The sequence below is a fragment of the Stylophora pistillata genome, chromosome 14, assembly GCF_964205215.1.
Source record: "Stylophora pistillata chromosome 14, jaStyPist1.2, whole genome shotgun sequence".
Classification (NCBI taxonomy): Eukaryota; Metazoa; Cnidaria; class Anthozoa; order Scleractinia; family Pocilloporidae; genus Stylophora; species Stylophora pistillata.
The window spans coordinates 20,633,290-20,653,841 of NC_142532.1; the positions used below are offsets into that span (position 1 = coordinate 20,633,290).

The window sequence follows — 20,552 nt, forward strand, 5'->3', positions numbered from 1 at the left end:
AGTCACCCTCAGATGTTAAAGGGTGTGGCGCTCCGTTAGTTTTAAAGTCTGTCAGTCTTTCTTGGTTTTGAAGTCTAAGAGGACAACTACTTTGGTTACTTCCGCTCATTTAAAATCAGTTTCTTTGTTCATTTCAATCCCAATAATAGGTGTAACAGATTCGGTGTAATGTCGATCAAAACCGTTATTGATTTACCCGGGGATCAATCGTGTGACGTCAGAGTGCTCAGACTGCTGTACAGATTGAAACTCTACTGTCTGAAAGAAACAGAAGAGTGGCGAATGTTCCTTTCCGAAAGTACAAATCTTAAAGAACGCCATCTCGCATGTGAAGCTAAACGTGGATATTAGAGCCTTTTATCTGTCAGTCTGTAGCAGACTCTCGTTTCTCAGATAACCGCAAACGGCCGTTTGTGGTTAACTCGCCCTTTGGCTCGTCTTTGCTGACTGGAGACTGGAGCCGACTTCTTATGTCTCCATCCACCTCCAACCTCCCGTGAGACTTATTATTAATATATACTTTTTTAGTTTTCTTTGACAACAGGATTATGATCTCTTGAGATCTTAGCCGCACCTCTAACTGGCTAAAATCTATTAGTTTAGTCGAGCTAAAGGATTAAATGATTAAATACGATAAACAAGAAGTGGAACCTTGGGTGAAGCGTTCTTGATATTTGAGTTCGATGATTACATTTTTATTTCAAATTTCGATCTCCTTTGGTGTCCGTTATTCCCGTACAGATATCGATTCATTTCTATAGGTTCCAACTTGACTGATATAATTTTTAAGCTTGAAAAATGGCAAAGTAAAAATGGTAGTGTAAAAGAAAAAGGGATCCTGCGAAAAATCCACAGTGATTAGCCGAGTAGCCACTTAAAAAAAAAGCAAGAACAACAACAAAAACTGCCAAAACCGAAATTTTGGTATCTGAGCTAACTCACTTACCTATACTGATTAAAACAAATGCAAATTTGCGACCAAAAGAGGGGTGAGATGAGATCTCAGAAACAGAGCTAGTTCTGTTGACCAGGCCTTGTGTGAGGAGGCAGTAACTCTATTAACTCTACTGTTACTGTACATACTTCATACTTACTTAGACTGCGTAGTTTTGCAATGTTTAGTTTATTATTTCGTAAAAAACTTCAGTGTCAGATGGAGTAAAATGAAGTGCTCCTGTGAAAAATTGGCAGTTTCCAGTCGAATAGCCCGAGGGGTTAGAGTACGTATAGCCGCAGCGCGTAAGAGATTGTTGGTTGTTCCCAGCGTCATTTGATACGTAGATGTCATGTCCCACACCAAAAGTGGGTCCGTAGGAGGAACATCTGTACATGGCGTATTGCCGGTTTTGGTATTGTGTCAGCTTCACAGGATTGTATCCTTTGGCGTTGTAAAGGGAGAAAACAAAAGCTTTGCTGGCTGAAGAATAAGCACAGGAACCTAAAATGAAAACAGTTAAGGAGTGGTCACTATTTGTCACCTGAGGGAGGGGAGGGGAGGGGAGGGGAGGGAAGGGTGGGGGGAAGGATTTTTGGGAATGAGGATCACATCGTTTTCAAGATAAAAAAGGGGATCAGTCCTCATTAACAGGCACTGAGGGGGGGACCGGACCATGTATGAAAAAAAGAAGAAAATATCTGAAGCGGTGAGATCAATTTATCACCTTTTTGACATTTCGTATTTTTGGCTTTGTATTGTTAATGGTGGCGTTTTTCCGTTTTTTTTTTGGATTATCTATGAGGACTATAAAATAAGGATCAACTTTATGATTGGGAATTTTGCGCCGGTGGCTGTGTTCAGTAAAAACGTTTGAGACTATGCGAATATGAAAAAAGAAAAATTCATGTTGATGAATTCAAGATGAATTTAACTTGCCGAACTAGAACCGAGCACCTTAATTTGTTAAAAAAAAAGGAAATTATATAAAACACAAAAGCATATTTTTACTTTTCAAAAAGAGAACTTGAAATATGGTCCAGTGTTTTTCAAAGACAACACATAATCCAGTAGAGCATTGATTAAACATTCTTTGTTTCAGCTGTGTAATAAGAATAGTGCACAAAACGAAACGTAGAAATACCTCGAAATGGGAATGTCACAATAAAATCAAATCAAAATGAATAATCAAAAATCACATCAAATCCGAAACAAAACTTTTAGGTTAAAATGCGTTCCAAACGCGTTTTAAGCCATTTAAAAGTTTGTCTACTTCGAGATCTCACGTTTTACTGTCTACAATGATATTTTTTGTCCCTAAGATGTACTCATTGCTACAAGAAAAGTCCATGACTAATCGATTTGTTATCTTTTGAACATGTGAGGGATGTTTGCTTGTTTGTTACTCACTGCTTGACCAGGACACGTCTGTATATCCACCAAAAATATAGCTGTTCACTTTGATGATCGTCACTGTGGGTCCCCTCCCATCACAGTTACTGTGGAATGTCGTTGCTGCCCAGCCGTCAGTCTTTGTGTGCCAACACCTTACAAACCTGCTACGCTCTTTACTGACAAGGACTGGGTCCAAATACGAAAACAGCATCTTCAAGTACTTGTTGTAATCAAGGCTTCGAAGTATGTCAGACAAACCGAGACCTGAGGAGGGAGACGAAAAGTAAGACTTACAGTTAGCAAAAGGAATGGAACAACCCTTATAGCTTTGATTCGTGGAGTCACCTAAAGTGGATAATTTTATCACCCTCGTTTGGCCCGTGAAATAATCTCACATTACTGATCTAGCAAGTTAAAAAATTCCTAGCTTATCTACCAGATGGTTTTATACGCGATCGAGAGAGAGAAACTTTTTTTTGTCAGCTCAACCGCTCTTTCAAGTGGCTCCACCGACTTTGTTTTCATCTAATACCCACAAGCCCCGCGGCAGCTCAGACTAGTCTTCTCAGACTCATAACGCAACGTGTTGTGTGACGAACTTAAAGAGCTGCTGCGAAAGAGACCGTAAAGGGTAGAAATTTCTTTGAAATTGGAAAAAAGGTAAGCTATTCGTACTCCAGCAACACATCTTTTTGAGTATAATTCTACATTCCACGAACTGATTTTGCCACACGTCTTATTAATTATTTATCCTTGAAAAGGTGTCTTTTTCTTAATTACCTGTTTCATAGAATACTTCTATGTCCGTTGGAGAAAAATTAGGCCCCCCTGTAAAAAAACCACAGTCTCCAGTTGAGTACCCTGAGGGCGTCGTGTACGTGCAACCGCATCTAGTGTAAGAGTTGTGGCTGTTTCCAGCGTTGTTGGATATGTAGATGTCGTGACCACAAGCATAACCAAAAGTGGGTCCATAGGAGGAACATCTGTACATGGCGTATTGCTGGTTTTGGTATTGTGTCAGCTTCACAGGATTGTATCCTTTGGCGTTGTAAAGAGAGAAAACAAAAGCTTTGCTGGCTGAAGAATAAGCACAGGAACCTAAAATAAAAAGAGTTAGGGACTGGTCACTATTTGTCGCCTGAGGGAGGGTTAGGGTTCACGTTATTGAGTGAGACGATGAATGCTTTACTGGAGGAAGAATAACCTGCGCAAGAACCAGCTGGAATAGAAGAACAATGTAGTCGGGCGTTGGAAGAAAACATAAACCCCCTTGAGGGGAGGGGGTTCATTTTCTATCATAGACTAGACGGGGAGTTTTTCCAGGCTAGATGTTTGCGAGTGGAAAGGAGATATTTTACGAATTTGGGCATAGAATTGGTACAAAATGCTGTTATCGACATGGCAAATTATTGGGTGACATCTAAAGCCCATTAATTGGCTCCTGGTGATATTTGTATTGAAACATTTTTTTATTCGTACCCAGGCCCGAAATTTTAACTCAGTCTTTTTCAAAATGGCGAAATGTAACATTACCCAAAGGTATCTGTCACTTTCTTCAGATGTAGGCACATATTTAAAAAATTAAAAATGGTTTTGAGAACTGAAAAAAAATCCAACCATGTGAATAAGGCTTCGAAAATATTATATCCGATAAAAGAAATGGTAAAGGCTTGGAGTTCATAGTAAGGGAGAATCGTTCAAAATTTCATGGAGCTCACCCCTCGCCTTTCTCTTCCTTCAAACCTGCAGGAGAAGAATGATTAATCCGATAGAATCGTTTTGTCTCTTTCTTCAGTAACAAATTTGATATACCTACCTCCACCCCAGGACACGTCAGTATATCCGCCAAAGACATAATTGTTCACTTTGATGATTGTCACTGTGGGTCCCCTCCCATCGCAGTTGCTGTGGAATGTCGATGCCGCCCAGCCGTCAGTCTGAGCGTGCCAACACCTCGCAAAGTCAGTACGGGATGCTCTGGGAAGAACTGGGTCTAAAAACGAAATCAGCTTTCCCAAGTATTTGTTAGGTTCCAGGCTTCCAAGAATATGAGATGCACCAAGGCCACCTGTGTTAGTAATAATAACTTTGTAATAACTTTTATTTCTATAACGCTCTTATCCTGTGTTCAAGGCGCTTTAAAACACTGCGCGGGGGACTTTACCAGACTGCCAGTGGCAGTTTACAAACAATAAAGGCGAATTTTAACAGATGCCCCCTCCCCCCAATTCCCAGTAAACAGGCCAGACCACATCACAGTAATCTCGTAATGTGGGTTCTTTAACATCCTCCGCGTAATCAAATTATCCAATTAATAGATGCAGGAGACGGGACCTACGGTTTATTCGTCCTTATCCGAGAAGACTAGAAAGGCCCCACACCAAAAGTGGGTCCGTAAGAGGAACATCTGTACATGGCGTTTTTTAATGGCAGAACATGCAAAAACATGTAATTTCTTCTCTGATTTAGTTGATATGCACTGATACCCAGGAACAATTCGATTGACACTGTCGCCACAATAACCTGAATAGTAATTTGCTGCTGTATATGGTTCAGTGCATGCGCTCTTAAAATCGCTGAACGTTGCCACGGATAGGAATTTAGGTATTTAGTCATCGTATATTAGCGACAGGTTTTAAAGTGTTTTTTCAACAATAGATTACCTATTCCGAAGAAAACTTCAATGTCAGATGGAGTAAAATGACGACTTCCTGTGAAAAATCCACATTGTTCACTCGTCGAATAGCCCGGGGGGTTGGAGTATGTGTAGCCGCATTCAGTGTAAGATTGTTGATTGTTTCCTGCGTCATTTGATACGTAGATGTCATGTCCCCAACCAAAAGTGGGTCCGTGGGAGGAACATCTGTACATGGCGTATTGCTGGGATCGGTATTGTGTCAGCTTGACAGGATTGTATCCTTTGACGTTATTGAGAGAGAATAGGAACGCTTTACTCGCGGAAGAATAACCTGCACAAGAACCAGCTGAAATAGAAGGACGATTTAGTCGTACGTCAAAAAGTTCGAAGAAAACGTGAATCCCCTGAAGGAGGGTGATTCATTTTTTATCATGGGCAAGACGGGTATTTTGTTTCAGGCTAGAGGTTTGCTAAATGGAAGGAGAGATTCTACGAGTTTGGGTATAGAAACGGGTACGAATAAGAACTATGAAAGATTTGAGGGGTTACTCTAAGGAAAGGAAGTACAACCTTTTGAAACTTTTGAATCTCAGTGTTGTTGCTCATTATTTAATGTTTTAAGATGTAATGTTGTTCTGCAGGTATATCAAGTGGCAAGCATTTCAATTGATGATATATGTGTGAAAAAACCAAAACACGAAAATGAAATGATAAAGGCTTAAAGCTCATAGCAGAGGAGCATCGTTCAAAAATTCATCGCGCACCCCCTCCACTCTCAAACCTCCAGGATTGATTTGATGGAATCATCTCATCCTTCTTAAAAAGTTTCATATACCTACCTCCCCCCCAGGACACGTCCGTATATCCACCAAAGATATAGCTGTTGACTTTGATGATTGTCACTGTGGGTCCCCTCCCATCGCAGTTACTGTGGAATGTCGATGCCGCCCAACCGTCAGTCTGAGCGTGCCAACACCTCAAAAAGTCAGTACGGGATGCTCTGGGAAGAACTGGGTCTAAAAACGAAATCAGCTTTCCCAAGTATTTGTTGGGGTCTAGGCTTCCAAGAATATGAGATGCACCAAGGCCACCTGTGTTAGTAATAATAATTTTGTAATAACTTTTATTTCTATAACGCTCTTATCCTGTGTTCAAGGCGCTTTACAACACTGTGCGGGGTACTTTACCAGACTGCCAGTGGCAGTTTACAAACAATAAAGGCGAATTCTAACAGATGCCCCCTCCCCCCAATTCCCAGTAAACAGGCCAGACCACATCACAGTAATCTCGTAATGTGGGTTCTTTAACATCCCCCGCGTAATCAAATTATCCAATTAATAGATGCAGGAGACGGGACCTACGGTTTATTCGTCCTTATCCGAGAAGACTAGAAAGGCCCCATACCAAAAGTGGGTCCGTAAGAGGAACATCTGTACATGGCGTTTTTTAATGGCAGAACACGCAAAAACATGTACTTTCTTCTCTTCTTTAGTTGATATGCACTGATACCCGGGAACAGTTCGATTGACACTGTCGCCACAATAACCTGAATAGTAATTTGCTGCTGTATATGGTTCAGTGCATGCGCTCTTAAAATCGCTGAACGTTGCCACGGATAGGAATTAAGGTATTTAATCATCGTATATTAGCAACAGATTTTACAGTGTTTTTTCAACAATAATTTACCTATTTCGAAGAAAACTTCAATGTCAGATGGAGTAAAATGACGACTTCCTGTGAAAATCCACATTGTTCATTCGTCGAATAGCCCGGGGGGCTGGAGTATGTGTAGCCGCATTCAGTATAAGATTGTTGATTGTTTCCTGCGTCATTTGATACGTAGATGTCATGTCCCCAACCAAAAGTGGGTCCGTAGGAGGAACATCTGTACATGGCGTAGTGCTGGTATCTGTATTGTGTCAGCTTCACTGGATTGTATCCTTCGGCGTTGTTGAATGAGAATAAAAAGGCTTTGGTGGCGTACGAGCAAACGCAGGAACCTGAAATGATGATTAAAATGGAAATAAAGTGAAAGACAATGACAAACTAAAAGAGTTGCTTCCAAGGGTGGTGTTTTTTGTGCAGTGCACGAGTGCGGTTGTCAATATTTTTCTAATATTAATGAAGTTCAGTTTGAGACTTCGTGGTGCTTAGTAAAATCCCTCATTGTATATTGTGAGCTACATGTCCACATTGCACCTGTTTCATCCATTTGGTCCTCGAACGAATAAAAACCAACATAAGGCCTAGAAATTACTGTCGACAAGTTAAAACACATGGTATGTGCCTTTAAAGCTGACTGGAAAACTTTTAAAGCATTTCGACTACAAATACCGTTAGCCTTACAAACAAAACAAACTAGGGACTCCTTGAGCATAACGCTGCTTGATGATCGATCGAGAAAGCTCTTGGTAGCGCTTTTAACCAATGAGAGAAAAATCTTAAACCAATCGTGACTTGGTATATCGCGTTTTTCTCGCGCCTCGGGCATCTTCTTTTCGTATCCTTTGTTTTGATTGGCACGTTTTTTAAACGGGCAGTTGAATAAAAATTAACTTGGTTTTGGTTTTGCGACAGTCAGTAAATGCAGTGAAGAAAGAGAATATTTGATTTGGAGAGAATATATTTGGATCCTAAATTTAACAAAAGCTACAGTACAATGAAGTAACGATATATATGTTCATTATAAAACTTCCTTATACTGCTTGGTCACCAGGACACGTCAATCCCCAGATGGAAGAATTTCAAGAAACGGGCTAAGGAGAAATTTTGTCTGCTATTGTAGTCGGTTATTCTGTGGTTATTCTTCAGCCAGCAAGGCTTTTGTTTTCTCTCTTTACAACGCCAAAGGATACAATCCTGTGAAGCCGACACAAAACCAAAACCAGCAAAGCGCAATGTACAGATACGTAGATGTCATGTCCCCCACCAAAAGTGGGTCCGAAGGAGAAACATCTGTACATGGCGTATGGCTGGTGTCTGTATTGTGTCAGCTTGACAGGATTGTATCCTTTGACGTTGTTCAAAGAGAAAACAAAAGCTTTGCTGGCTGAAGAATAACCACAGGAACCTAAAATGAAATGAGATAAGGACCGGCTATTATTTGTCACCTGGGGGGGGAGGGAAGAAGGGGGGTTCCAAGGAATTTCATGGTCTTTAAGAGAAGGGATCAAAGAAAACTAAAATGTCAGATTTAATGCATAGTCGGAAAAAAATCCAAGTCCCAGATGGGATTTGAACCCACGCCCCTCCATTCGTTTCAACTCATGTACATGCTCAAGGGTTGTATCCTTTGACGTTATAGAGAGAGAAGGTGAAAGCTTTACTGGCGGAAGAATAACCTGCGCAAGAACCAGCTGAAATAGAAGAACAATGTAGTCGTTCGTTGGAAGTTGGAAGAAAACATAAACCCCCTTGAGGGGAGGGGGGTTCATTTCCTATTTTAGATCATAGTATAAGTAATGTTCGCAGCTTTAAATACCTCGGTATGCATATATCCTCGGATTTCACATGGACTGATCATATTGAACACCTAACTGGGAAAATCAATGAGAGGCTTGGGCTTCTCAAGCGTATAAAGCATTTATTGCCTTTCAGGGCGCGTTTACTTTTCTATAAAGGTCTTGTTATGCCCCTTTTTAAATATGCTGATCTAGTATGGGGCGATAAACATAATACTACCCTTATGTCTAGTTTGCAAGTTTTGCAAAATAAGGCCGCTAAAGTTATTTTAAATAGACCATTGTACTCATCCTACACTGAGGCATTAGCTGTTCTCAAGCGGCTGCCTCTAGAGAAAAATCGATTTCAAAGAAGGTGTGTACAAGTATACAAATGCATCAATGGCCTAATTAATCACAATATGGACTTGATTAGACAAGACATACTTCATAGGCATAATACACGTAACAAAGGCAATTTTAGATTACCACGTGTCAAAAGAAATTGGGGGAAACAAAGATCACAATATCATGCCGTTTCCGATCTTAACTCCCTCAGACGATCAAATACTCAAAGAATGTCAATAGTTTTAGACGTAATGTTTTTAAGTTTTTAATATAGCTATTTACGTTTAATTTTTATTTATACTTATTTTTAATATATTTTTGATTTTTAATTTTTTATGCACTTTTTGTATCCTTTTAATCCCTTTGCAATTTTATTGCTTTTTTGTTTGTACTATATATTTAACAAATGGTAAACACCACAGCGTACACTATTGAGTTATGGATGCTCGCGGGAGGTTGCTAAGCACTCAAGAAGCTAGAGTCGCTCTCGGCCATCGCCTCGAGCGACTCTTACGCTTCTTTCGAAAACCTTAGAAAACCTCCCAAGTGCATCCATAACTCAATAGTGTACGCTGTGGTGTTTACCATTTGTTTTATAACATAACATTGATGAATTGTAGCTAAAGAGTTCCCTTTTATTTAACAAATCTTACGCGACCAGAATAAACAAGCGCGCGCGGAAAAATAGTCTTTGCATTTGCTCACGTCAGCAGCGTACACCCATGGGCAAATGGGGGACGCTAAATTGACCAATCAGAGCGCGTGCTTTACCTTGGTTGTGTTATAAATCTAGTTTCGAGGTCCTTTTTGAAAACCATATCTGTTATGAAAAAGTTTCCTCAATAAAGATGATTATTATTATATTGCAACTGTTTGATCCATTTGGTCCTTAAAACCAACCGAAAGCCCCTAGAAATTATTGTCGACAAGTTACAACACATGATATGTGCCTGCAGAGCTGATTGGAAAACTCTCAAAGCATTTCGACTACAAATGCCGTTAGCCTTGCAAACAAAACAAATTGAGTACTTTATATGCACAATGCCGTTCTATGATTGGTCGAGAAAGCTCACGGTATCGTATTTAACGAATGAGAGAAAAATCTTAAACCAATCGTGACTTGGTGTATCGAGTTTTCTCACGCCTCGGGCATCTTTTGTTCTTGTCATTTGTTTTGACTGTCCCGCCAATTAACTTGATTTTGGGTTTGCAATGCAGTTAAGATAGAGAATATATTTGGATCCTAAATTTACCAAATGCTACGGTACAACAAAGCAAAGATATATGTCTGTTTATCCGCATAAAACTTGCTTTCTGCTTGGTCACCAGGACACCTCAGTGTCCTGTTGGAAGAATTCCAAGAAACAGCCTTCGGGAGACATTCTTTCTGTTACAGACACTAAGCTTGATCAATTCTTACAACAATATTTCCTTGCCTTTCTAAATCCTTAAAACTCTGCACCGAAAAAGAAAAAAACTTAATGGCTAAGATGTACTTACTGCTCCATGATACATCAGTGTATCCGCCGAAGATGGAGTTATTAGCTTTGATGATTGTCACTGTGGGTCCTCTCCCATCGCAGTTGTTGTGGAATGTCGATGCCGCCCAGCCGTCAGTCTTAGCGTGCCAACATCTTACGAATTCAGTGCGGTGTACATTAGGCACGAGAGGATCCAAATAAGAGAGCAGTTGATTCAAGTACTTTTTGTGATCGAGACTACCGAGTATAGCGGAGGCATCCAGATCTCCTGAGTAAGACAGAACAGAGTAACGTTTTTATTAAAAGATCATTCGCGCCAGAAACCCAACTCTCGAGAAGATATAGGACGTTATTCAGCTTCTGTGGGGGACTCCCGTGAAAGAGTTGGGAACGTTCTCCTTCTCTGTCTCTATGTCTCTGATTTTGTGTCAAGGAACGTTCCGACCGGAGTAGAGCTACAGCAAATGCGAAGTGACTTCTAACTTTAAGAGTTTGTGGGTCTTGTATTACCTATTTCAAAGAAAACTTCAGCGTCAGATGGAGTAAAATGACGTGTTCCCGTGTGTTCCCGGGGGGCTGGAGAACGTGTAGCCGCATTAATGGCAAGACGTGCAAAAAACACGCAATTTCTTCCCTGATTTACTTGATGTACACAGATACTCTGTGTGAGCGCAGATGCTGTGTGTAAGTGCAAGCGAATCGGCTAGAAGATGCCAACTATTATATTCTTAGATCACTGCTAGGTTTTCTCAAGTCTATCCTTTATGATGAATTGCTGCGAATCTTAAATATGGAAGCGTTAGACCAGAGAAGGAGACAACAATCCCTTATTCTGTTATATAAATGTTTGCATAACGACGGTCCCAAATACATCAGAGATTTTTTTAGTTTTAGGGAAACTATGTACAACCTGAGAGGAATCGGCATTAATTTGTGCGCACCTAAATTTAATTTAAATTTTATGAAAAAATCCTTCACTTATATGTGTGCGCAGCTGTGGAATGGATTACCTACAAGTGTAAAACTGGCCAATAATATCAACCTTTTTAAGAAGCTATTGAGAACATTGAAACTTTAGCTGCTTCTCAATTTTATACTTGTATTTAAGTGACTCTCAATTTCATTGTACAAACTTAATTTTTAATTTTAATTTTAAATTATTTAAGCTACTGCTTCACCGTTTTATACCTGTATTTAAGCGACTTTGAATTTTACTGTACAAACTTAAATTTTAATATTAATTGTTAGTTATTTTAATACTAATCAATTAGGTTTTGACAGTATATATTAGGTATTTTAGATTCTTAGTCTTAGAGGCACGTACGTATTTTGAACGAGCTCTATGAGCTCTTTGACGCTACGTGGGTAAATAAAGTATTGATTGATTGATTGATTGATTGATTGATACTCCGGAACTGAAATACAATTCGATCCCCAATGCTACCACAACAGCCTGAATAATATTTCGCTGCTGTATATGGTTTAGCGCATGCGCTCTTAGAATCGCTGAACGTCGCCACAGATTAGAGTTTAGGTATTTAGTCATCTTATATTAGTGGCAGGTTTTAAGTGTTTTTAGTTAACAATAAATTACCTATTTCGAAGAAAACTTCAATGTCAGACGGAGTAAAACGATATGCTCCTGTGAAAAATCTACAGTTCCAGCCCGAATAGCCCGGGGGGTTGGAGAACGTGTAGCCGCATCGTGTGTAAGAGTATTGATTGTTTACAGCGTCATCACGAATAAAGATGTCGTATCCCCGACCAAAAGTGGGACCGTTAGAGGAACATGTGTACATTGCGTATTGCTGGTATTGGCGGAGTTGTGTCAGCTTTACAGGATTGTATCCTTTGACGTTGTAAAGAGAGAAAACAAAAGCTTTGCTTGCTGAAAAATAACCACAGGAACCTAAAAATGAAAAGAGTTAGGGCCCGGTCAATATTTGTCACGTAGGGAAAGGGGGGGAGGGAGAGGGGAGGGGAGGGGGGTGAAGGATTTTAAGGGAGGATCACATGGTTTTTTAAGAGAACAGAGGGGGGATCGGAGAAAACTACAATGTCAGATGGAGTGAAATAATGTGCTCCTGTGAAAATCCGTAGTTTCCAGTCCAATAGCCCGAGGGGTTGGAGTACGTGTGACGGCAATTTGGTTACAGTCAAGCTAAGTGAAGCATACCCCTCAACCCTCAAGATTACATTAATGAATTGATCATTTGGATATTGAACCCGCCAGTCGTTTCAAGAATGCAATAATGAATTGATTATTTGAATATCGAACCCGCTAGCCGTTTCACCAATGCAATAATGGGTTGATTATTTGAATATTGAAGCTGATAGCCGTATCCGTTTTGAAAAGGCGCGGATCATTGTTCAGTCAGAAGTCCATTTCTGATTATACCAATAAGATTGTTCTATTCGACGAGGAATCCTGAAAATAAACAAACTGCACTGTAAAAACACTGCGAAAACAGTCGATCGCAAATATTTACGAAATAAAAAAGTCTTGCGATGGCTTCGCCTGTAAACTATTTTATTCGACCATGAATGCACACAAGAATTTCTACAAGTTCGTCAAGATGTAAATGGGCGAAAAAAGCTGTCGATAACATTCCATTTACAACATTTAATTTACAAGAAGTTCTACACAACAGTCGAACTCACCTTTGCCGCCATGTCTGACGCCATGAAATGGTCCCATTTCATCATCACGTGTTCGCATAATCCAATCAGAAATGGACCTCTGATTTGAACAATGATTCGCGCCTTTTTAAAACGGACACGGCTATCGGATTCAATATCCAAATAATCAATCCATTATTGCATTCGTCAAACGGCTAACGGGTTCAATAATCAAATAATCAATTCATTATTTCATTCTTGAAACGACTGGCGGGTTCAATATCCAAATCATCAATTCATTAATGTAATCTTGAGGGGTACGCTTCACTTAGTTTGACTGTAAGAGTGTTGATTGCTGTCAGCGTCATCGCATATTCGTATGTAATGTTTAGTACCAAAGGAGGGTCCCTGTAAGGAACATCTGTACATGGCGTGTTGCTGGTTTTGTCAGCTTCACAGGATTGTATCCTTTGCCTTTGTTAAGTGAGAATAAATGACATTTATTACCAAAGGGAATAAATTAATTTATGCAGCCTGCGCCGCGTTTTACATTATCCCGGATGGGTTACATCCGGGACTGACAATGGCAAATACTTAAATATCCGAACATGTGATTTCGGGCCTCTTTTAGTTAAGCTTCGGTGCAGGGCAAACATTTTCCCACCCTATTAACCCGCCCATTGTTTTCGAGCATTCTCATAGGTGTGTCGAGTTCTCATTCGATGGGTGTTTGCCCTCACCTTTGCTGGGATTAGGTTTCTATTTCCGGTTTTACTGTAACTTGATTTGGTATTAAACGGCCACTCAACTGAGTGGCCAAATTACGGCAAATAAATGTTGTCCGTTTAATTCTCCCAGCGAACCGAGCTCACCCCTAGCTATGTACACTGTACAACACTTGGTTATGGGCAAGCGAGCAAGAGGCATAAATATATGTTATTAGACGTTTTGTTGTGTAATATTGCTGAGTAATTTTACGAGTTGTGCCGTATTTTGACGAGCCCTACAGGCTACAGGCTCGAAATACAATTAACGAGTGTTTCTATTTTCTTCAATAAATGAAATAATTTCCGGGTCGTATAGCTGTTTTTCTTCATTCGATTCATGTAATAAACTTGGATCTATATTTGCCAGCCATTCTGACTCTTCGTCGTCGGAAATATGATTCAAATTGTCCGCCATTTTTTTTTCGTAACTACAATCCAATTCTTCGCTTGTGCAATGCGAGAGAACCTGTTAAACCGGTACTCTAGAGTACAAATACCGCGTGATATATGTACTCGTTTATGGCGTTATTTGTACTCTTTGAATTGTAGTTGGATAATAAAAAGGCTTTGGTGGTGCATGACCAAACACAGGAATCTGAAAGGATGATTTGAATGGAAATGAAAAGATATACCCAAAAGTTAGACAAGGGTAAGATCAGGGACCATCCCCGAAATGCTGTTTTTTTTGTCTTCCCTTTTAACATTTAAGATCGATTTATGGATGAATTTACAATTTGAAATTCAGACGATGAGAATATTTTAAGACCAAAGAAAATGAACTGGTTTTTGAGATTCGACTTGCATCACTATTCCTTAGATTTCTTCCAAAGTTATTTTCTTGCCTTTCTAAATCCTTAAAACGCTGCACCGAAAAAACCTTTATGGCCAAGATGCACTTACTGCTCCATGATACGTCAGTGTATCCACCAAAGATGGAGTTATTAGCTTTGATGATTGTCACTGTGGGTCCCCTCCCATCGCAGTTGCGGTGGAATGTCGATGCGGCCCAGCCGTCTGTCTTAGCGTGCCAACACCTCACAAACCTGCTCCGCTTTGAACTAAGGAGGACTGGCTCTAGATAAGAAAGCAGCTTTTCTGAGTAGTTTTTGTAGTCGAGGCTGGAAAGAATAACGGAACCATTCAGGCCACCTGTATAAATAAACAAAAAAAAGAGAGAAAAAGTAAGCTTTTCCTTACTTTAAAGTTTTCGCGTCATCTTGTATTCGCCATCTTGGTGATCGAAAAGCCTGGTTTTCACCAGCGACGTAAGCACAAACGCAAGTATAACACCTCTAATCACACCTTGAAAACGGCCTCGACGCAAGCATAAACACAAGCGAAAGCACCAGCGCATGGATCAAAAATGTTTTCTATTGTCTTGTGCTTATGTTGTGCTTGCACACGCTTATTCCAAGTGAAAAAAAAAATATAATAATAATAATAATAACTTAATATTTATATTGCGCAAATTAACATGTGAATATGATCAAATGCGCATCACAACACTTTTCGGGGGACTTTGGCCGGACTGCATCAGCAGTTTACAAAGAATTGAAGGAAACTTATTTGAAGATGCCCCCTCCCACCAAATCCCAGTAAACAGGCCAGAACACATCACAGTAATCTCGTGAGTGGGTTTTTTAACGTCCCCTGCCTAACCAAATTAGCTAATTAGTAGATGCAGGAGACGGGACCTACGGTTTATTCGTCCTTATCCGAGAAGACTAGAATGTCTATCCATTTCTTGATATTATAGAAAGGTAGTGCATTCTCCTCAGTTATTTTAAGACCTTGAGTGTTGGTCCGGCCGGGACTAGAACCATCGACCTCGACCTCCCGCACAACAGTTCAGCGCTCTAACCAATTGAGCTAACCGGGTGAAAATGCGTGGGGAAAATGCCGTGGGGAAAATGCCGTGGGGAAAATGCCACACAAGCACAAGGAAATCTACCACAATTTCCTATGTCTGGATAACTATACCACTCGCTCAAGTTTTCCCCACGTCTGAGCCTTTGAACGAAATGGGGCGGCGGAAGTCGTCGCTGTAGTCTTTGATATAAATTTTTCCATGTTTGTTCGCAACTATCGAGTCTTGTATAACAAGGAGTGTAAAGATTTCAAAGAAAAAAACAAAAAAGCATAATCTTTTGACTCAAGTTGGTAAGGAAGAATCATCTGGCTTCTCCTTTCTTTAAAAAGATCCCTTAACCTAAAGCGTTTCATTCTCCTCCTCCTCTGTAACCGCTTTCGTTTTCTTCGTCGCAATAGTAGAAGAAACAAAAAACTTGACGCTTTAAAGTGTCTGCCGCCATACTGACCGAGTCGAGATCAACGGAGCCTTGTAACTAGTGAGCTTATCGTCAAGTGTTAGTCTTGCTTGGCCAATGTAAATGACACCTTGAAATTCACAGCAGATTTGCTATTTTCATCGACAGCGAGCAAAACGTCCTTTATAGAGAAGACCATACTCCAAAAATATTTTCACGAAGTTCAAGAACGAGGAAAGATACCGCAAGAAGAATTTCAAGAAGTCTTAAATAAGCTGACAACCGACCCAGAGGGCATACTTGCTTCTCCAAAAACTTACCTCAAGAGCTAGAGCTAGCTGGAGATATGTTTGACACAATCAAGAATGAGAATAGTTTTACAAGGCTGAGTTAACCGGAAAATTGTTTAAGCGTCTTCATCTCTGCCCTCTCCTTTGGTTGCGAGGAAAAAGCCTTTTTAATACAAGATAATTTGGATATATCAACAAAGTTGAAATGGTATATTGGCCACCGTAATGATTACAAAAGCTGACGTTTCGAGCGTTAGCCCTTCGTCGGAGCGAATCATTCGCTCCGACGAAGGGCTAACGCTCGAAACGTCAACTTTTGTAATCATTACGGTGGCCAATATACCATTTCAACTTTGTTGATATATCCAAATTATTTCGTTACTCCCACCGACGCAGCCCCAAACAGTTTCTTTCGAAACTATCAGCCTTTTTTTAATACAAGCATTGCTCGTAACATGCAGGCAATGGTAATCAGTTTAAACAACAAAAAAACTAAAGAGCCAAGCTCGAACGAGTACTCTGCCGATAACTTGGACGGGGAGACTATCCAAGAGTTAGGGGAAATCCGAGAGTCAGTGGAAGATGATGTCCAAAAGACTGCAGATGGAGGCGTCCAAGGGGCTGCCAAAGAAGAAGCATTGGGGGAAGAGGCAGTCATTAAACTAAAGACTTGTTCTTGTTATTACATAAGAAAAGTTTGATTGTTTCATAATGTTATATCGTGTCTGAACAAGAAACAAAGCTAAAAAAATCGATCCTTCCGCTTTTCTAATTTTTTTCTCTATTTTTTTCACGGTCCTCCCTTCCCCCCCCCCCTTAGTGCCTGTCAATCAGGGCTGATTCCTCCATCTAATCTGTTGAAAATCATGTGATTCCTACCAATATCCCCCACCACCCCTCACCCCTCCCCCCCCTCCCCCAGGCGAGAAATAATGACCGAAATAGAGTTAAGGACACTGCTTGGTTCGCTCGTGTCTAAATATTAGTTTTAAACTCACGAAAATAGCAGCTTGTTCCGTTTCCTTGGTACCAGGGATTGCACGTACATCGATAAGAACCCACGGTATTGTTGCAGTGGGCGTTGGCGTCACAGTCATGTGACTCCTTGGTACATTCGTCGACATCTGAAAGAACGGATGAGAATATAATGGCCAGAACTAAAATTACTGTTATTGGTGAAAACATCTCGCTGTACACTGAATTGAACCTGACATGGTGTGGGGGACTATTCTAATCGGTCATTAAAGCAATTTTAAATCGAATCTTCAGATTAAGCCTGGAATTGCTATGGTTTTGCTTTGTTTTGAAATGGATTTCTTCAGGCAATAGTGAAAGTCATTGTTCAAACTTACCGACACATTTTTTTCCATTTCCATTAAAACCTGCTTTACACGAACAACTGTGAGAACCGATGGTGTTCACGCACTCGGCGTTGACGTCACAGACGGGAATTGTTGAATTGCATTCGTCCACGTCTGAAAAACGAGAAAGATTGCGGTCAGTTTAAAAGAAAAAGAGGGTATCCTCTAAATCATGAGTCTTTTGATAGATTTGTCGCAGCAATTGCTTGCTTCATGACTTCCAGCGGAAGCCAAAAGTTAATTTTCAGTTTACGATCCCTTCAGGAAGTCAGATTTCCCCTTCGCCATTTATTTTGTCACCCTAAGGTTACAATTATTCAGTGTTATCTAAATGTGTAAAAAAAATAAAAGAAAAAAATTCGAATTCTATTTGAACTATTCTCAAATCGATCAATTTACGGGAATGGTTAAGAAAGATGATCTTGTTATGTTTTTCCTTTTTGGCTTCGTTGTTCCATTTCCCCAAACGAATATGCTTAATTCTTTGTTTTTGGGGGTTCGAGTCTACCCATAACATCTCTGTCAACTTATTCATTGATGGTGGTTGAAGAGTTCTCGTCGAAGTTATAGCTTTATTTTCGAACAACGATGTAGAAGAGATTCTACAATAGAAAATACAAGTAATAATTATTAGAACAACAAGTATTGCTGTAAATAACAGTAACGTACTTACAAATCAAGTTATGGTAGGCTTATTCTCCCACTAGTAAAGCAGATAAAATAATAAACATTAACTTTAGGAAGCATGGCTGTTCGATCACAGCTTTTCCCTCGTCCCCGGTACTCGGTCAGTGGTATACCGGTCAGCGGTCTACGTAGGGTCGCTAACTCCTCAGTGGTGAACCGTCTTTTACCTGGACAAAGAAATGATTTGTTAAAAAATGAATTTACCTTCGGTTTTCATGTCACAAGGGGCCAGAACTGTTTTATCCGGCACAATCGAGTAAAACCAGTATTTGCCGCTGACCGCTTGTCCTCCTTCGCTCATTTTGATTTCCTGGCAAGTCTCTGCAGACAGCTCAGGAATAGAACCGAGAGGGACTGAAAGGAAAAAGAATTCATTAATATGGTACTTCAAGCAAGTAAAACTTTATGTCTGTCGTAGGTGTGAAGACACTGATTGGAGGATGACTTGACTTGGGGTAAGAAGATAATTAAGATGTGACATAATTCCTTAATTTTGCGTTGAATAATTGTGCTCTGAAAATGTCCTTAAGGGGAAAGAGAATAAAATTGACAAACTTCTTTTGTAATCTCGCTTAAAGTAAAATCTCTGAGGGTTCGGAACATAATCCTCTGGTCTGGCCTCTTTGGTGCGGTCGCTCAGCTCACAAATGTCTTGCGTAAAGACGTAGTTAAAACTTTGACATCTAACGTCAGCATAGCATTCTCGCAGACACACATCTGACAAAGCAGCTCCCGTGATCCTCTTGAAGACGTGACGCTGTAGCATCATACCAAATTTGGAAACTTCCGGCTGCCCCGTAGCCTTCCATTGCTGAGCAGCTGTACAGTACAGCAGCAGGCTCATGATCAACAGCCCTGCTGCGTACAAAACCCTTTTGGCCATTTCTTCTCGACGGAAGTTTTAAAAACGAAAAAGGTTCCCTGAAAATAAAACGTCCAAATATCATGTAAGCTAAATGTTGCCCTGAACTTCTTTTTATCTGTTGTCTGTTTTTTTTTTTTTTTTTGGTAAGTTCACAATTAACATGCTTGTTTAAATGATTGGAAATTTCGCTTTATTTTCATTAATGTTTTGTAAAGAATTGCAGGCAGAGAAAAGTCAAGAATATTTGCAAAATTAATATTGTCCCTCAGATTCAAGGAAAATGTTTGTTTTATGTCAAAACGTATTTTGTCATGCGTTTTTTTCCATAACCTGACTTGCGTTCTGGTCAGGAAATGCAATATCAAATGAATATACGAGGTTGCCTATTTACCGAGTTAATTTTTCGGGTTGAGTTTTCAAGTTAGATTTTCGAGTTGGATTTTCGAATAATATGCTAATTGCATGGAAATAGGTATATTTAATTGTCAAGTAAAGTTCTTGTTTATCACGCAATTATCAGGCCGTAGTCGTGTTTCGTGTTTAAAATCGCACTGAACAAGGCACTAAAATTGAAAAAACTCCGAAAAAATTTGTTAAATTTTTACGAGCCACAAAATTATTTGTGGTCCGGGCATAATTTTACTGAGTCACATCCATTCGCTTTGTCTTGTTTAAGAATTGTTTATCTTTAATTAATTATTCAGAACTCGCTATCCTTGTCAGTCTTCTATCTGATATTGAAAATCTTCTTCTGGCAAAAATTCATTTTATTTCTAATACTTACTCAATTATAGCCCATTAGTTTTTCAAACTCAGTGTAAGTTGCAAAGTGAGGACATAAAAATATTGTTTTTCGAACACATCGATTAATAATTTTCAAATGATCCTCACGTGCAAGTTTTGATGATCACATTTACAAAAGTGATTGAAAGGAAATGGTTGAAATACTGAGTGAAAAAACTTAATACAAACTGCCAGAAATGAGGAGATTTCCTGCAAACCTCAACTTAGAGAATTTGATATAGCGCATGAAAAAATTTGCAGCTCTTTGAGTGGAACAGTACAACATTTTGTCGAAATGATACTTGTAGAAAGTTATAAAAATTCTTTATTACCTCATGCGTTCCGGGTGAAGTGAGGTAAATTCATTTTTCAGTTGATGCGAAAAACAGACAAACATTTTCTTTAAAAAGTATGAATGATTGAAGTAGAGTTTTCTAAATCATACAAAACAACTGGAAAAGTCTTTGTAACGGGTTCGCTGGCTTTGGAAGTCTTGCCAAGAAAGGGATTTAATACTGATGACAGTATCTAACAAATTCTTTTTAAAAAATTGATTAAGAGGAAATCCTTGGTATAGATTTTTAAATTTGTCTGCGTCTTTGAGCCTGGCTATTTCTTTTACGCTAATGATAACAGATCTTTCTTACTCAAAGACCAAGCTCAGAATTCATCTCTCC

At 39.7% G+C, this 20,552-nt stretch overlaps 3 protein-coding genes across 3 annotated transcripts; 1 reads left to right on the top strand and 2 right to left on the bottom strand.

Annotated features, from left to right (window-relative positions):
- Window positions 1-664: 664 nt before the first annotated feature.
- On the bottom strand, window positions 665-18,697 carry LOC148717024 (uncharacterized). Its single transcript, XM_088744452.1, has 7 exons — window positions 18,432-18,697; window positions 17,532-17,654; window positions 17,178-17,303; window positions 14,523-14,771; window positions 3,110-3,427; window positions 2,345-2,593; window positions 665-1,438 (listed from the first exon to the last, which is right to left on the bottom strand). The coding sequence occupies exons 1-7, from the start codon at window positions 18,526-18,528 to the stop codon at window positions 1,119-1,121; spliced, it is 1,482 nt and encodes a 493-aa protein (XP_088600578.1). The 5' UTR covers window positions 18,529-18,697; the 3' UTR covers window positions 665-1,118.
- Window positions 6,654-12,955, bottom strand: LOC148717025 (uncharacterized). The gene is made up of 4 exons (XM_088745649.1): window positions 12,898-12,955; window positions 11,831-12,124; window positions 10,256-10,504; window positions 6,654-6,967 (listed from the first exon to the last, which is right to left on the bottom strand). The coding sequence occupies exons 1-4, from the start codon at window positions 12,953-12,955 to the stop codon at window positions 6,654-6,656; spliced, it is 915 nt and encodes a 304-aa protein (XP_088601775.1).
- Window positions 7,865-9,137, top strand: LOC148717026 (uncharacterized). The gene is made up of 2 exons (XM_088745650.1): window positions 7,865-7,901; window positions 8,387-9,137. The coding sequence occupies exons 1-2, from the start codon at window positions 7,865-7,867 to the stop codon at window positions 9,022-9,024; spliced, it is 675 nt and encodes a 224-aa protein (XP_088601776.1). The 3' UTR covers window positions 9,025-9,137.
- Window positions 18,698-20,552: the final 1,855 nt, after the last annotated feature.

Coding starts and splice junctions, on each gene's coding strand:
- LOC148717026 (XM_088745650.1), top strand. CDS start 7,865: ATGTACAGATACGTAGATGTCATGTCCCCCACCAAAA. Junction 7,902..8,386: donor TGTCATGTCCCCCACCAAAA/GTGGGTCCGAAG, acceptor AACCCCCTTGAG/GGGAGGGGGGTTCATTTCCT.
- LOC148717025 (XM_088745649.1), bottom strand. CDS start 12,955: ATGCGAACACGTGATGATGAAATGGGACCATTTCATGGCGTCAGACAT. Junction 10,505..11,830: donor TGAAGTTTTCTTCGAAATAG/GTAATTTATTGT, acceptor TGTCTTACTCAG/GAGATCTGGATGCCTCCGCT. Junction 6,968..10,255: donor CACTGATGTATCATGGAGCA/GTAAGTACATCT, acceptor TCATCATTTCAG/GTTCCTGCGTTTGCTCGTAC.
- LOC148717024 (XM_088744452.1), bottom strand. CDS start 18,528: ATGAGCGAAGGAGGACAAGCGGTCAGCGGCAAATACTGGTTTTACTCG. Junction 17,304..17,531: donor AAATGGAAAAAAATGTGTCG/GTAAGTTTGAAC, acceptor CCGTTCTTTCAG/ATGTCGACGAATGTACCAAG. Junction 1,439..2,344: donor AGACGTGTCCTGGTCAAGCA/GTGAGTAACAAA, acceptor TTTTCATTTTAG/GTTCCTGTGCTTATTCTTCA.